The sequence below is a fragment of the Notolepis coatsorum genome, assembly GCF_963971535.1.
Source record: "Notolepis coatsorum genome assembly, chromosome: 7".
NCBI classification, from domain to species: domain Eukaryota; kingdom Metazoa; phylum Chordata; class Actinopteri; order Aulopiformes; family Paralepididae; genus Notolepis; species Notolepis coatsorum.
Window position 1 is genome coordinate 87,095,611 of NC_140171.1, and position 18,636 is coordinate 87,114,246.

The 18,636-nt window shown below is 42.3% G+C and overlaps 1 protein-coding gene across 1 annotated transcript in view; it reads right to left on the bottom strand.

Moving 5' to 3' along the window:
• Positions 1–18,636, bottom strand: part of sos1 (son of sevenless homolog 1) — a 249,486-nt gene that overhangs the window by 134,404 nt on the left and 96,446 nt on the right. The window contains exon 8 of the mRNA XM_084319043.1: positions 10,315–10,413. Coding sequence (XP_084175169.1) covers positions 10,315–10,413 — 99 coding nt within the window. The remainder of the gene's footprint in view (positions 1–10,314; positions 10,414–18,636) is intronic.

Consider the following 18,636-nt stretch of genomic DNA (forward strand, 5'->3'; position numbering starts at 1 on the left):
AGTTGCCTGCTCTTACCACCTGGGGTCTGCCCGTCAGGAAGTCCAAGACCCACTGGCAGAGGTCATAGTTCAAGCCCAGGTCCCTGAGCTTGGCTATGAGTTTGGAGGGGACTATGGTATTGAATGCTGAGCTGTAGTCGATGAACAGCATTCTCACATAGTTCCCCTGCCTCTTGTCCAGGTGTGATGCTGCTGTGTGCAGCACATGGGCTATGGCGTCCTCCGTGGACCTGTTGGGGCGATATGCAAATTGCAGAGGGTCCAGGTTGATGGGGAGGGAGGAACAGATGTAGCCCTTCACTAGCTTCTCAAAGCACTTCATGGCTATGGAGGTGAGGGCTACAGGGCGGTAGTCGTTGAGGCAAGCAGGCGTAGATTTTTTGGGTACAGGGATGATGGTGGACTTCTTCAGACAGGTGGGGATGACACCCTGTTCCAAGGACAGGTTGAAGATGTCAGTGAATACCGGGGCCAGTTGGTCGGCACAGACTTTTAGGACGCGGCCGGGGATGCCGTCCGGTCCTGCTGCCTTCCTGATATTCACTTTTTTAAAGATCCGTCTCACCTCATGCTCTGTTACCCTGAACACTGAGTCTCCATCAGCAGACCCCCCCCCCCCCCCATTGCCGTGGTTTGTGGGCTGGTGTTTTTATTCACAGCCTCAAACCTTGCATAGAAGGAATTGAGATCATTTGCTAAGGAGATGTCATTGTTCAGTTTGAGGGAGGTGCCTTTGTAATCTGTCATTGTTCTGAGGCCCTGCCACATGCCTCTAGAGTCAGCCTGTTCGAACTGAAGTTCAACTTTATACCTGTAACGCCGTTTTGCCTCTTTTACTGCTCTCCTGATGTTGTATCTTGCCATCTTGTGTTCTTCCATGTTGCCTGTCTCCAGCCCGGTGTTGTATGCTGATGTGCGCACTTTCAGAGCCTCACGGACGGATTTGTCTACCCAGGGCTTTTGATTTGGGTAGATTTTAATTTTGGTGGAGGGGATTGTTTCTTCTACCAGAGTACAGACATAGTCAAGCACCGTTTCAGTGTATTCGTTAATATTGGCTGTGTTATCACGGAATACACTCCAGTCTGTGCATTCAAGTGCAGCTTGGAGTGACTCCTCTGACGTCACGGCCCAACGCTTAACCTCTCGCGAGACCACCGGCGTTCGCTTGAGACTTTGTTTGTACTTTGGCAAAAGAAAGATGGCGGCGTGGTCCGATTTACCGAATGGACTAAGAGCCTGTGACTTATACCCATTCTTAAATTGCGAGTATACATGGTCTAATATGTTCTCGCCTCTGGTGGGACAGGTCACATGCTGATAGAAATTCGGCAACACCTTTTTAAGACGCGCGCTGTTGAAATCACCCAGAACCAAAATGGCAGCGTCAACATTAGCTGTCTGGAGTTTGTTTACCTCGTCGTGAAGTTTTGAAAGTGCGACCCCAGTGTTCGCGTGTGGTGGAATGTACACTCCGATGAGGATGATGGACGTTAACTCTCTTGGGAGGAAGAAGGGTCGGCATTTTATCGTGATAAACTCCAGGTCTGGGGAGCAGTGGTTAGACAGTTCCTTTGCGTTGCCTACATCGCACCACTCCTTGTTTATCATGAAGGCAATGCCGCCTCCTTTCTTCTTTAGTGACTCTTCTGCCGTCCGGTCCTTGCGAAGGACGAAGAAGTGGTCTGCCGGTTCTATTGCGTGATTCGGGACATCTGGACTCAGCCAAGTTTCTGTGAAACAGAGGACGTTACAATCCCGAATGTCCCTCTGGAATTGGATCCGTGCTCTGATGTCGTCCAGTTTATTTCCTATTGATTGCACATTGGCCAACAATATGCTGGGCAATGTGGTTCTGTGTCGTTTGGAACTCAGTCTGTTCCGGACTCCGGCTCTCTTCCCTCTTCGTCGTGGCGTCTCCTGGCTTTGGCCACGGCCACAACAAAGGATCTCCGCTGGCCATTGTTGTTGTTCGGCAATCCGATCCAGAGAGCAATCCAATCGGTAAGTTTTCTTTAATCCAATGTCAATGATTGACTGACGGTCATACACGTATAATGCACCAACAGTAGGTGCAAATAAAACTCTTAATACTATAAAAATTAACAAAAGAAAGCACAGTCTCGACGGAGCGATCAGAGAGGCAGCCGTTCGTTGCGGCGCCATGATAGTCAGTAGTACAATGCCAAAGCAGTAGGTGGCGATGTAGTTCAAACATGAAGGCCATTTTCAATCAATCAGAAAGGTTGAACGAGTCACTCCACATCATGCTCAAAATCTCAGAAAAGCCACCATCTTTATACCTCGCATGAGCCATTTAGCTACATAGCATTTATTTTTCAGCAAGAAATAAAGTGCAATAAACAAAAACGGATACATTCACTGTGTGTTCTGCCTCATTTGTTGATGAAACAAAACTAACATCAACACAATTGACCACCAAGAGCAGAGTTTAGTCTCACAAAAATATCGCTGATTTTGTTAGCTTACGTGCTAACGTGATTGGGATATGCCATTATAACAGTATAGCATTGTGGCTAGCAGGGTAGTAACGTTAATGCTAGCAGAATGAATGGATGTACACTTTATTGAACAGATTGCAGAATGGGTACAATACAATACGGCTCAATACAAACAATTGTTAAGGGAATGCAGACTGTTGTAGCTTGGACTGGGCTCCTTATAACAATAACTTGACAACACGTTGGTAGCCGCAGCTACATGGGACGGCTCTGCTGTAAAAAAAAATTAACTCAAGATTAACTAAAAAAAAAAAAAAAAAAAAAAATCACTAGAATTCACTCAGGTGTATTATTGATGCTCTCATTGATACTATGTTTGTTTCTGAAGTGTGTGTGTGTGTGTGTGTGTGTGTGTGTGTGTGTGTGTGTGTGTGTGTGTGTGTGTGTGTGTGTGTGTATGTGTGAGATATAGAGAGAGAGGGGGGTGAGAGAGATGAGGAAGGGGCAAAAGAGAAAAAGAGCTGGGAGAGTGTGTGTGTGAGGGATAGAGGGGGGTGTGTGATTAATCAGCCCTTGTGTGTGTGAATGTAACAAGTTCCTAACGTTTTCTTTCCCCTATTATTTCATGCACACTTTATTCATTGTTTTAAATTATTATTTTCTTTTAAGTTATTTTGTGCATCACTCTGTTTTGAATTTGATGCAAATTTGCAATGCATGAGGGTCATCCTTTTGTGTTAAATGGCTGCACAAAGCAAGCATTTGTTGACTCGCATGTTGATAAGAGTATTAAAACTTGGAACTTGAAAAAGATCTGTTTAAGGTAAAAAAAAAAATTAAAAAAAAAAATGCGATTACAATGGACAATCATGCGATTAATCGAGTTAAATATTTTAATCGTTTGACAGCACTAATAATTATATATATATATATATATATATATATATATATATATATATATATATTAAGGCTGTCAAATATATCGCGTTAATATCGCGTTAACTCCCGATTCTATTAATGCCACTAATTTTTTTAACTCAAGATTAACACTTTGACTGCCGGGAGCCGTCTTTAGACGTCTTTGCTGGCCATGCTAAAGTTGCCGGGGGACGCTGTACGTCGTCTTTATATCAATATTTCAAAAATCTGCGATCGGATTCATAATGTCCCTCCGCTGGCCTGAGATCCACCAGCAGGACCCACTGAGCTCTCTGGCGGTTCAGGAGCGCCATCTGGTGGCCGATCGGCGCAAGCGCTTAACAGGAAGCGCATTAGAGGTTTTGCTAGACTTCCGTATTGCTTCCGGCCACTCGGTACATGTCCCGTGACTCTAGCTCGTCACTCTACATAGCGATCGATTGCCAATAACTCGATAAACAACATGATTTGGACGTATATACCATTATACAAGCTGGAGATGGACCGGGTAAAAATATATCCCATAATGATAAAATTTCTACTCGACGATGATCGCCCAACGGCGCGCGGAGACTGGGGTGAGTTTCAGCGTGTAACGTTACCGTCTTCGATAATAACTGATATTATCAACATTTGACCCACATTAGATGATTGGTATAACGCTGCCCACGGAATTATAAACGCCCCCTCGCCCATCCGGTCAACATCAGATGACGTGTAGTAACTTCTAGAAGTACGTCTAGTTGGAATTTTTTATATCGCGCTGATTGCCATCAAACTGTATTTCATCATCAATATAATGCATTTGGGGCTATATATCACGTTCTGGAGAAAGCTGCAGAAAGAGATGAAAACATACTTATACATTAGACCATACTTTACTATGAATATGTGAATGAAAAAGTTTAACGTTGCTACACAATGAACAATACATATAGGACTTTGAATGGGCCCTAATAATGGCAATGTAGCAATAGAATTTAAAAAGTTATAGCCCTGCAAAGAAGGGGACTTTCTCCATAGACAAATAGCGCTGGCAATCTATGGTATATCATTAATTTAACCTTAGGCAACCAAAGTGTTAACTATAAAAAAAAAAAAAAAATGTTTACTAGACTTCACTCAGGTGTATTATTGATGCTCTCATTGATACTATGTTTGTTTCTGAAGTGTGTGTGTGTGTGTGTGTGTGTGTGTGTGTGTGTGTGTGTGTGTGTGTGTGTGTGTGTGTGTGTGTGTGTGTGTGTATGTGTGAGATATAGAGAGAGAGGGGGGTGAGAGAGATGAGGAAGGGGCAAAAGAGAAAAAGAGCTGGGAGAGTGTGTGTGAGGGAGAGAGGGGGGTGTGTGATTAATCAGCCCTTGTGTGTGTGAATGTAACAAGTTCCTAACGTTTTCTTTCCCCTATTATTTCATGCACACTTTATTCATTGTTTTAAATTATTATTTTCTTTTAAGTTATTTTGTGCATCACTCTGTTTTGAATTTGATGCAAATTTGCAATGCATGAGGGTCATCCTTTTGTGTTAAATGGCTGCACAAAGCAAGCATTTGTTGACTCGCATGTTGATAAGAGTATTAAAACTTGGAACTTGAAAAAGATCTGTTTAAGGTAAAAAAAAAAAAAAAAAAAATGCGATTAATTTGCGATTAATCGCGAGTTAACTATGGACAATCATGCGATTAATCGAGTTAAATATTTTAATCGTTTGACAGCACTAGTCTGAAGCCCTACAAACATGATGCAGACCAGTCTCAGATATATCAGATATGTCTGAAGCCCTACAAGAAAAAGCAAATTAGTCTCAGATTATCATGTCGGAAGCCCTAAAAACATGATGCAGATATAACATGTATAAAGCCCTACGGATATAATGCAGATATATCATGTCTGAAGCCCTACGGATATAATGCTTCATATCAGAGACCTTTGCATCTGAACAGTGCTGCCCTCCACCCCACTAGCCCCTACTTTCAGCCCGACATAAGCTGAGAAATGACTGGAGGCATTTTAGAGAATTAGCCTGAGGCTGACCACCTTCTCCAGAGCACAGCACAAATAGGCTTAGGGGCTACATGAGCAAGACTCTAGCAATGTTACAGACAGGCAGAGCTACGATAAGGTCTCTGAGGTCACACAGACCTCAGAAACCAGAGGAGAGCGGAGGGGAGGTGAAGAGAGGAGAGGGGATGAGAGGAAGAGTTGAGAGATCTAACATATTATGTATATTTTCCCTCACAACATTTAAAGGGATAGTTTGGATGTTTTGACCATGTGCTATGAAACACTTGCCAGTAGAGTAAACTATGCATAGACTATGCATGAGCTTACTTACAGAGTCCTGTGGTCAAAGTTCTGACTGTATTCTGAGCAAGCTGGGCAGTGTCAGACAGGCAACAGTGGGGCTGTCTTAAATACTTCGAAGCTTCGTTCTATGGGCACGGGATTCGAACAGGAAAATAAAATTTGAATATATATATAAAAAAACTATATTTAATTTTTTATTATTATTTTGTATCCCCCCTCCCACCTGCAAAATCTTGCGCCTCAAATGCAACGGACGTCATACGTCTCATTAACTCTGCCTCTCTTTGTTAACTACAACAAGCAATGCCGTTTGTTATTTAAGATGAGGTCGGACTCTGCACTGACCGATGTGTTCATTGTGCTGCTTTTATAAAGCCTCAAATGACGGCTTACAATATTTCATAAAAGCAAAATATTTCGTTTGTCTAAGATTTAAAAAGGTTTAAACTTTACAGCACTGACAATTCTCTATAGTATTTTTATAGTGTCCCGACCCATATAAAAACATGTCTTAACTCTTTAATTGCCAGACCCGAGATATCTCGGGTTGTGGTTGTTTATTCGATATTTGTATTCGCCAAAGTGCAATACCAGGCGCATCCAGCTAGACGGCGGTATCGAGCACCCTTTGAAACCGTATATCTTGGCCTGTGCAATGGTCAAATGTCTCCGGGCGCTGTTTTCTGGGTCGGGCCAGTCGAGCGGTTCTCCCGGTTGCATTGAAGCGCGTCAAATGCTCCCAATCCATATGTTGTGGTGGGTTATGTCGTGGACCAAATGGACATCGGATGGACCAGATGGCGATAAAACAATTGGAATATTATTTTTGGAATACTCCCGATCACAGGTAAGGGCTATCTGATGTCAATTCTGGCTCGATCGTGCAATGCTTTTATACCGATCGAGCTGATCAACGTTTTTAGTGTTCAATACGAATGCTGTTACTGGCAATCAAATAATCAGAAACGACTAGGGATGGGTACCGTTCACATTTGAACCGATACGGTACCTGTGAATCGATACCGGTACCCAACGGTACCTTTTTTCTGTACTTTAGTCTCTAAAAATGTAATCTACCTACCTCAGTTGTAAAAAGAAATCCAAACTTAATATTTAATAAATAAATAATGTATTATTATTACTTTATTATTATTTACATCTTACTGATGTAAAGCACTTTGAACTGCAATCCCCTGTATGAAAGGTGCTATACAAATAAAGTTATTATTATTTATTTAGAACATATATATATATATACACAGTCACACACATATCAAATTATTCTTTTCATATTTATTATCTGCGAGACAGCACCAACATGCAACGAGTCAAAATTCTCTGCTATCTCAACTGCAAGCAGGAGCAGTGTCTCTGTCATTCTGCATGTCGACTGCTCCACTGTCTGTGTGTCTGTCAACTGAACTCTGCTTTGGTCCAATCACATTCCCCCACCCACAGTCTGCGAATCAGAGGCAGAGTAGGGCGGGTCTTCACAACACGTTTGGTTGTCTCTCACCTGGGGCAGTGCAGAGCCAAGTTATTCAATAATGATTATTTTTAGAAGGCTCTGGGGCAGTGTAACGCATAATTATGTTTATTATATATATCTATGGTGTAGCGTATGTTAGCGGGCCTCCGTCATCTTACTACACTTAGTAAGGAACTTACTCTCATGCTTGTGACTTTTACTTTGAGTTGATACATTTGACCCCTGACCTCTAGCCCTCTTCACAGTGAATGGTCAGTGGGTGACCTTCCTTCATGCTGCAGAGCAGTGCTGGTTCCCTACATTTGCCAGTCCTGACTCCAATGTGTTCACTGTTCCCTTCACAACATGTTGGCCTATTGCAGGGGTCAGCAACCTTTTTGACATGGAGTGCCTGTTTGAAATATAGTTGTAACTAGTGTGCCTCAACAATATTCCATGCATCGTCATTTTTTTTTCTCATAATCAGGTCTTTTTAATGATAATTTTTACATTATTACATCATTATTGTTATTGTTATTATTAACAATATTATTATGATGGTTGTATCAACCCTAAATCTGAGTTGGGGGGGGGGGAATGCAATGCAGACAAACAGCTGCATACAGTGCGACCATTTCACTCACATTTGCCCATTCATTTTTGGACACATCACACACCATCGTGTGCTGTCATAGCTCCACCTACAGGCCTAATGGAGAACACCAGGATGTGAATGGAGGGTGAATGTGAGGTATATCGCGTAAATAAGTTTTGATTGATCGCAAGACTACACTGTAAAAAAATTAATAATAATAAGTTACCAGAACTTAAAAATATTGAGTTCAGTTACTGTGCATTAAGGTTTTCATAAGTTAACAGAAAAATAAGTACACAACCACATTATTTCAACCTAATAAAACTATGTTTATTGTCATTGTTTTAAGAACACAAGTTGACTTGGTAATACTCACATTTTGAGTAAAAAAATTGCTTTTAACATGTGCAATGTTCAATGAAATAGAAAAATAAATAATAAAATGTGTTGATTAATCCCACTGGTCACAATGGTGACCGTAATAATGTTTTTGTTATAAGGCTCTGCAAATGTTACTGAATGATGTAGCAAATTTATTTCCAGCTAAATTGAAATAATAAACAAATAAAGGGTCTCAATTAAATATGTGTTAGTAAAAAGAACCTGTGGGAGGATTTCAACAAGATAAATGCGACAACAGTGCAAAATATTTCACTATAATATTTCAAAGCAAAAAAATATATATATAAATTAAAAATATAATAATTATATATATATATTTTTTTATGCTGCCTCCTGTGCCTATGGAAATGCCCCTGCGTGCCTATGCAGGCACGCATGCCTAGGGTTGCCTACCCCTGCTCTAAAGCCTGGTTCGCCTGGACATGGTGTTATATTTTTGTTGATTCTGACCTTATTCTTTGAGTCAGTATGATGTGATATACCTTTAATGATTCAGGGTAAGCTACCCTTTATTTCTGGTGCAGTGTAAAGTCATCATAATACATTAGCTTTGTGTGAGTTTACAATATTTGACGTAAACATTTTTTACTTTTGTTTTGTTGAATAATGTTTACCTGGGAATTATTGTTTCAACATGGAAAGTTGTATTAAAGTTGTTTTAAACTTCCATGTAACTCCTGGTGCAAATACACCTTTTCCTCAGTGAGTGACTGAGTTTAGTCAATATTTGGATATTGTTCTGGATGTTTTTTTATGTGAAAATACATACATTTAGGTGTTGCCTTCACATTTCCTTCATACCTTCAAATCCTTCACTATGATTGTCATCATCACTGTCCCAGCTATCTGGCTCAGAGTCCTTTTCATTGATATTTTCTAGATCATCCTCAACAAGTTCCAATGCTTGTTGAACATTATACCTCTTTGTCTTTTTGCCATTTTATTATAAAACCAGGGACAAGCACCTCTCTCTATCCTCCGTTACGTGCAAGCAGCGCATGTCTGTCTGATGACCCGATCTGAGGAGCGCACTAGAGTATAGAGAAACTATAGGAATTTTCCATTGGTCCTCCCAGCCCACGTGACCATTTCTAGCATTTCCATTCGAGGCTAAAAGCTCAGTCACAGATATAGATATTAGGGGTGGGGGAAAATATCGATACGTAGTAGTATTGCGATACTTTGCGTGGCAATACTGTATGTATCGATACAGGGATGCCAAGTATCGATATTTAATTATTCATAAATGTATAAGGAAGTTGCATTGTTCATTTCAATACCTGTAATAGTACAGTAGTCCACGTACACGTGTGCATTCAGTTAAGTTGGAATATCACTAATACAAACAGTTCAGTTTGTCAGGTACATGCAACACAGATTACAGTGTTTACATCTGTCTGCTTCAGAACATACCATGTTCTGCAATCAAAATGATTGAAGTGAGATGAACAGACTGAACTTTATTTTATTAGATAAAACATGTTGACAACGTTTTACTTTGCAGTTGAAAAAAGGTAATGAATCGCAATATATCGCAATACTCAGCATATCGCAATATATTTACTATCGCAATACTATCGTATCGTGACTCAAGTATCGTGATAGTATCGTATCGTGAGGCCTCTGGTGATTCCCACCCCTAATAGATATAGACAGATGGATACAGCGGATTAGATGCAGTCTGCATTCAGAAGAGAAAACGACTAGATACTTCAAGATTCTATGCCTTACTTCCAGCCAACCTGTGGGCGACGGAGAGATACACAATAATTTACACATTTGTGTGACACTCAACTTTAGAGGGTTAAAGGTGCTATAATAGCATTTTTATGTAGAGTTATAATTTATTACTTTTATAATAATACATCCACAGAGCTTTCTGAAAGGCGCGGAATAAAAGTATTGCTTTTCCCCAAACAATATTATTAATAAATTAATTGCAGGTGCAGGTCCAAAATGTATGTTGTTGTTTACATGTTGCGCACATGTATCCCCTCCCTACTTACCATTTCCCCATGTGGAACGTACCTGATTGGATAAATGACATACTGGTGCTCTAGTGTGACATATAATGGCTGAATGTTATCTATAGCACCTTTAATGTAAAATAAATCCTAAATATCCATTTAAGTATGTGTGCGTGTGAAAAGGACGGGTCTTACCTTTAGTATCTCAAAGTTGTGGAGACAGTGGTAGACGGGCGTCAGCAACAGTCTGGGGAGGACGTACTGCACCGCTTCTTTGAAGCCTTCACATATAGACTAGAGAGACATGGAGAATTAGATTAGATTCAAATGTATATCATTATACAGCACACGTACAGTACACAGAAAAAACAAGTCATCCAACCAGAATGCAAATGTAACAGTAAATTATTATGTACAATGATGAAGGTATAAAGACACTATGGTAGTAGTAAGTCATAATGGTGGTATAACTAGTAAGAGTAGGTAAGGGATATGTACAGATAGTCTATAGATATGTAAAAAGGATTGTATGCAGGTAATGTATATACAGATGTGGATAAATATATATATATATGTGGTCGATATAAATATGTATATGTATGTATAAATATACGACGGTATCATTATATTAATATAAATGTATTGTTGCATTTATCTATTGGTTTTCTCAAAAGTGCTTTACAGTGTAGAATGGAAATCACCTCCTCCACCACCAACATGTAGCACGCAAAGCTGGGCCTATGATCTTTGAGTGCAAGATCTCCAACGCACTATTCCCTCAATGAAACGCTCCGATTATTCGCGCCCGCTAGCACCAGCAAGTGGAATAATGTAATTTGTTTTAAATTTAATAAAAAAATAAGTGAATAAGAGAAAATGAGGCTATGTAGCTAGTGGCGATTCATTCAATAAGGATTCCTAACCTAGATGTTTTCATGTGACAATGAGGATTCCTAACCTAGATGTTTTCATGTGACAATGAGGATGTCTACTCTATCCTAGATGTTTTCATGTGACAATGAGGATGTCTACTCTAACCTAGATGTTTTCATGTGACAATGAGGATTACTAAACTAGATGTTTTCATGTGACAATGAGGATTCCTAACCTAAATGTTTTCATGTGACAATGCGGATTCCTAACCTAGATGTTTTCATGTGACGAATGTGCATGATTGATGTGCACACACAGGTCTATAGTGTGCACACGTGTCAAATGACGTGGGTTGGTCGGTCACACGGTCAGTCAGTCATTACTTCTTACAGATGGAGCAACACAGATCTGTCAACCATTCAACCGTTATCTGCCACCAGGAGGCACAAAGCCTGACAGCATGCCGTGATGTCAGGTTCCTGAATCTCAGCGTTGATAGGATAGCCACAGCGCGTTCAGAAATAGGTCTCGAAAGCCATAGCACACGATGAAGAATATTTATATAAATTTGACATTCATAACTTATGATGAGGTTAAGACGAGCATTCTCTAGGCTTTTGAAAATGTAGGGGAGCAGCCGAGATAAATCACTGATCGAAGCACAACTTTCCAAAAATGTTTCCCGAACTAATGTAGACACCTGAATATGTCTAACCGGAATTCAATGTGTCTAACTCTAACTCTTTGTATTCTACTGTGTTCACGATAACGTTGTGTAACTGGACTGTCGCCAGGGGGAGCTGGTGCGACATTGGGCTGGTGGCAACAGGTGAAGAAGAGGCTGGCTGAAGGTGGAGCTCTTACAGCGGGACAACCTCTTTGTCGTTTTTCCATTGAAGCAAGCGGACGTGTGGAGCAGGAGCTCCCGACACTAAAGACATGCAGAATACGATTCCCATCACAGTGCGGGATAGTAACGTCGTATGCGATAGTTTAGCTTCCCAGTTAGTGCTTAGGGTACGTTTGAACCAAGAAGAAGACGTTCTACTGCCGGAGAGTGCTGTGGATATTGCACATGCTGCGTTTTAGTAAAGTATAGGGGGAAGGCTAGGGGGTCGCCCTGACCCAAAGCTTAGCTTCAAGTATAGGCCTAGTAGCACAGTTAGCTCGCGCGTCGCTGCGCAGAGGACACCGCAACAGACGTCGCCGGACCGCACCCGCCTCCAGCATTCGCCTAGCCGACAGCCAGTCCAGCTGTCGCCTGCCTAAACGTCCGCCCAGCCAGCCCCTTGCTATCACAGGTGACAACCACGGGACCGTTTGACGGCCATCTCGCAGCACGGACATTCGTTGCGGGAGCAGGCCAGCACTCGGTTGGTACACTCAAGCCAGGTACTGTTAGCGCTCCGAGCGCTGGAACTTTATCGGCGAACATTATCCTTTTCAAGAGCGTGCCCTCTAAGGGCGAAGATAATCGATACATTGAACTGGCACGTGCACCAGTGACTAGGGGCGCCCCGACGTTTGTTATTTTGGGGAATGCCGGCTTAGATAGGACTTTTGTTTCAATTGTGGGCCCACTGTATTTTTTGGTTACATGGGTTATGTGGTTACGGTGTGCAGACTGCACGTGTGTCTGATAATAATAAATCCCATTGAGTAGCTCGCGGAGCTCGCCAGTACCCTCTCTCTCTCTCTCTCTCTCTCTCTCTCTCTCTCTCTCTCTCTCCCTGCAGACGAGTGCAAAGCATATTAACCCTTCTACTTGTAAGATCTAAGTGCTATGCATTGTGCCTTGTATTGATTATATGCTAATCTATATAAAAGGAGAGGTGTACAAATGGGATCACTGTGTGCGTGTCGATTAATGTGCATTCTTGTTTAACCCCTTCCTTTCGGTTAATGTACATTATTGTTTAACCCCTTCTTACCCACGGCCTATGCATCATTGGGACAGGTCTCCGTTCGTCAACAAGGAAAGGTACTGCTTTGGGGAGAAATTATATCATATATCACTACTGCCACCGGGTGTGGGAGGTATTAGGGGAAGTGTGGGTGTTTGGGGAATTACTGTAAGTCGCCCTGGAGGGCAAGAAGGACCAGCGCATCACCCCTAGGTTAGTAAACCCTAGGCCCCATCCACTCCCTGTTAAATCCCAATTCTAATACCCCTACACTACAGTCGGGGACTCAGCCGGACCCAGATCTGCTGTGTTCCCACTACCTGGTGACAGTGCACATCTACTCTCATAAAGTAGGGATAATCCACCCTTCTACACTAAGATACAAGATCATCATTGAATATTATTTCACAAAACCTACATTTCCATGTCCCAAAAATGGATTTATCTCTAAGTCTCTTCATTTCTTCTCACATGGATTGTGGGCCAACGTCAACTGATGCTGTCAAAGTATTCGCTGATCAGTCAAATCCATTGCTCATCAGGGCTGCCCCTCTCATAATGTGTTCAACAGTCTTACTATTTATTGTTCATATGAATCCATTGATCGTATTGATTCATTTAGGCTAACTAAGGTTTTATTTTTTTTCTCTGATCATCTGTGATGATGTCGGAAAGTTGCACGGAATAAAGTTGGTGTGTGTGTTTCCCAACATTAATAATATTGGGCGAACAAAAAAAGACGATCATTATTTTAATTAGACATAAAACATGATTATAATAATATAGTAATTGCTTAGAACAGTGGATCGGAACCTTTTTTGGGCCAGTGCCTTCCGTTAGTTAGGGAATTTTAGCAAGATGTTTGGACCATCTGTGAAAAAATTTCTTACCAATAGCTTTCTTCACCAAAGTGTTCCTATAGGTGTCTACTAACACCTCTCAATTTATTCAAACCCAAATTCTGGAGAGCCAATCAAAGTTAAGGAGTCCAGGGGGCTTGGGCGAAAAATATGAAAAAAATATAAATCAAATATTAACGTGTGGGGTGACTAACTAGGGGTTTTCAGGGGTGCTGAATCTATTCCAACCATTAGTTTTGAGTAAAATTGGCTCCCTGGCCATAAAATATTGGTATACCCAGAGGGCTTGGGTGAAAATATGAAAAATCAAATATTAACGTGTGGGGTGACTAACCAGGGGTTTTCAGGGGTGCTGAATCTATTCCAACCATTCGTTTCGAGTAAGAATGGCTCCCTGGCCATAAAATATTGGTATATTATATATAGTAATCAATGTAATCAATGCCATAGTTGGATGGTTGGAAGATATAAACCACTTCGATAACACACAGGACAGGAAGACCCTGGTGTCCTTCTCTACAGGGTTTAGCAGCTTTCCCGGAGGCGTGAATATTAAAGGCAACCTACTTGTGTTCAGCTTTTCGTTCAGCGTTTCCCTGATTGGCCACACGGCCACGTGACCGCCCTAGCACACGCCCTTATCCGCGCGCGCCGCTCTGTGTGTTGTTACGCGGCAGAGGACGCGGCAGAGAGACGCGGCAGAGAGTGACCGCGGCCGCGCATGCGCATGAGGCTCCCCCAGGTGCTCTGAGAGGTGCTTGTTGGTTAATGCCTCAATGCCTCGTTGTGCCTCGTTGTTGGTTAATGTTGTTGGTTAATGCCGCATCGCCGCATCACTTAGCGCCGCCATATAACTAACTAATATACTAATACTAATATACTAATATAACTAACTAATTCGCGATGGACCCTGCCGCCAACGTGCAAGCTTTTGTGCCAACGTGCAAGCCAGCACAGAGCAATTCGCCCACGCCGCCGCCGCAGACTGCCAACGACCATTGTACAATAATCCACAATTATGTCTGTATTTGATTATGGTGAAATTATGTACATGCATGCGCCTCCCTCCACCTGAAAGCCCATCCACGCTGTGTATCATAGAGCACTGGGTTTTATCACTGGAGATACATTTCTCACTCACCATTGTATTTTATATGAAAATAATTGTAAGTAGGTGAAATCTACACATCTGACAACGCCATCTGACAATATCATAATGATGTGTTTTCTATATTATATCCACAATCATTCATCTAAAAAATTGTATGGGCGTAAATACATGTTAACACTTTGATCGCCATGGTTAAATTCATAATTTACCATCCCTCGCCATCTCTATTTGTCTATGGAGAAGTTCCCCTTCTTTGCAGGGCTATAACTTTTTAAATTGTATTGCTAAATTGACATTATTATGGTCCATTCAATGTCCTATATCTATTGTTCAGGGTGTAGCAACGTTATACTTTTTCATTCACATATTCATACTAAAATACGGTCTAAAGTATAAGTATGTTTTTATCGTTTTCTGCAGCTTTCTCCAGAACGTGATTTATAGCTCCAAATGCATTATATTGATGATGAAATACAGTTTGATAGCAATCGGCGCGAGATAAGAAATTTCAACTGGACGTGGTTCTAGAAGTTACTACGTATCATCTGATGTTGACCGGATGGGCGGGGGGTCGTTTATAATTCCGTGGGCAACATTATATCATTCATCTAGTGTGGGTGATATGATCATCAGAGCAGTTAGTAAAGAACACGTTGGAAAATAACGCTGGATCTTACCGTATCTTCCTTGCGCCGTTGGGCGATGAGCGTGGAGCAGAGATATTGCTATTATGGGATGTATAAATACCCGATCCATCTCCAGGTTGTATAATAGTATATACGTCCAAATCATGTTGTTTGTCGAGTTATTTGCACTGATCGGTGTTCACTCTGTCAAGATGGAGTCCTGCTAATGATAGCGAGTGCCCGGACGAAATATGGGTGAGCACCACTTCATCCACATGACTTCCTGTTGGGCGATCTGCCGATCGGCCACCAGATGGCGCTCTTGAACCGTTAGAGAGTTGAGTGGAGCTCAGCAGTATATCTCAGGTGGAGAAATATGATTTCGATCACAGATTTTTGAAATATTGATATCAAAGACGTGTTACGGCGTCTTCGGCAGAATGAGCAATGACGAGTTTCCGGCGATTAAAGTGTTAAGATATTCAAAATCGTCACAGCAGTATAGTTTGTTTATACTTCAGAAGTATGATATTTGAACATCGTCCCCAAAATGAATGGAAGCGAAATAAAGAGAGCTTATTATTAATCAGTCAGCAGCCTCCAGCGATGTTATGACGTTACAAACGCGAAATAACATTATACATTATGCTCCGCGAAATAAAGAGAGCTTATTATTAATCAGTCAGCAGCCTCCAACGGGCGAAATAACATTATACGCGAAATAACATAACGTTACAATTGTACAGTTTCGAGTTAATCAGTCAGCAGCCTCCACTGATGTTATGACGTTACAAACGGGCGAAATAACATTATACATTATGCTCCGCGAAATAACATTATACACTCTGCTGCCGCGTTCGCTGCGCGCTTCATTCATTTAATTTGGGACCTTGCAGGGACCTCTGCTGCCGCGTTTGCGGCAAAACGGGGCGGGGGGTCGTGGCCAATCAGAGAAAAGCTGAACACAAGTAGGTTGCCTTTAATATTCACGCCTCCCGGAGACCCAGTAAATGCGGATCAGGCAGAGGAGATTGGCAGAACCATACAGGCCAAGATGGATGGGAAAACTGTTAATGATACAATGCAAACAAAGTACAAAGTCAAGTCATTAGCAACCCTCAGATCTGGACCCAAAGTCAGTGGGGAGAATCTGGTTATTGACTCACTCGGGCTCTTCAACCGCCTCATCATCATCAGTGAGCGTGAAGTCAAGACCAAAGAAGCTCTGCTATTTGAGTTGACGCCAACACCGATGTCTCTTTTTGACAAAAAGCAGAAGATGCAAAAGCCAGATAAGGCTGCCCTAGCAAAGTTCCTAAAGACATTTGTGGAACCCATCAGGCAAACCCCATGCACAAGCCTTGTGATTGATGGTGGGTGGCTCCTGCACAATGTCAAGTGGGAGGTTAACCTCACCTGGAAGGACATCGCTGAGAGCTACCTCCGGTTTGTGAAGGCCATGGGAAGCCAGCACCTCCGGATCACTGTGGTTTTTGACTTGACCAAGGACCATGATCATTTCAGACGTACAAAGCATGCATGCTGTGACAATGTGACATCCAGATTCGCCCAGACATCCAAACCATTATTCCTAGAGAAAAGTTCCTTGACAACAAGAACAACAAGGCCCAGCTTAGTCTTCTTCTAGCTGAGACATTCAGTAGTAATGGAATCCGTGTACATCAATGCTCTGATGATGCAGACACTTCTATCGTCCAGGCAGCTCTAGATGAGGCAAGAGAGTCCGCTGTTGAAGTGAGAGCTGAGGATACAGACATCCTGGTTATGCTCATTCATCATGATGCAGACCACTCAGTATTCTTCACAATATAACAATGTGTCTTATGATGTTGGAAAGATACAAGAGGCCCTCCCAGAGAAATACAGGAAATATCTGCTTTCTACACAGCTTCTCAGGCTGCGATACCGTGTCTGCAATTTCTGACTTTAGCAAGACGGACCAAGCTGAGAAGGCCATGGACGTTTTTCTTGACATCCAAGCCCAGAAAGATACCATCATCACAGCCGGCTGTGAAATAGTCAAACTCATGTTGCATGGGAAACCACCCAAAGGCTTGGGGGACTTGAGATTTGAAATGTTCAGCAAGCGGGCTGCAGCAGGGAAAATCAGCCCTGAGAAAACTAATGGTTGGAATAGATTCAGCACCCCTGAAAACCCCTAGTCACCGCACACGTTAATATTTGATTCAATTTTTTTTCATATTTTTCGCCCAAGCCCCCTGGGCTCCTTATAACTTTGATTGGCTCTCCAGAATTTTTCCCGGGGATTTGGGTTTGAATAAATTGAGAGGTGTTAGTAGACACATATAGGAACACTTTGGTGAAGAAAGCTATTGGTAAGAAATTCTTTCACAGATAATAATAATAATAATAATTAATTTAATTTATATAGCGCTTCTCAATGACCCGAAGTCGCTGACAATAGTCGGGAGCAAAGTAAAAACAAAGAAACAACAAAGAAACAAAAACAAAAGGAACATGAGACCATGGGGGGGAACAGGGAAGACAGCATGATAGCTCAAAAAAACAGGAGACAGACATCAATCAGGTTGGAGGGGGGGGGTTATGGGTGGGGGGGGTTGAAGGCAAGGGATAACAGGTGGGTTTTGAGGCGAGCTTTGAAGGTGGAGAGTGTAGGGGAGTCTCTGATGGACTGAGGGAGGGAGTTCCAGAGTCGGGGTGCAGTGCGAGAGAAGGCCCGATCACCAACATTTTTGAGTTTGGATGTCGGGACAGTGAGGGAGGCAGTGGAGGAGGACCGGAGGGAACGGGTGGGGCGGTAGGGAAGAAGGAGATCAGTCAGGTAGGGGGGGGGGCAGGCTGTGGAGGGCTTTGAAGGTGAGGAGTAGTGTTTTAAAGTTTATGCTGTGTTTGATCGGGAGCCAGTGGAGAGAGAGTGGAGGACAGGAGTGATGTGTTCACGGGACCGGGTGTTAGTGAGGAGGCGGGCGGCTGAGTTTTGGACCATTTGCAGTTTATGGAGGGAGTGGGAGGTGATGCCAGTGAGGAGGGAGTTGCAATAGTCCAGGCGGGAGGAGATGAAGGCGTGTATGAGGGATTCAGCAGCAGGGGGGGAGAGGCAGTGACGGATTTTAGCAATGTTGCGGAGGTGAAAGTATGAT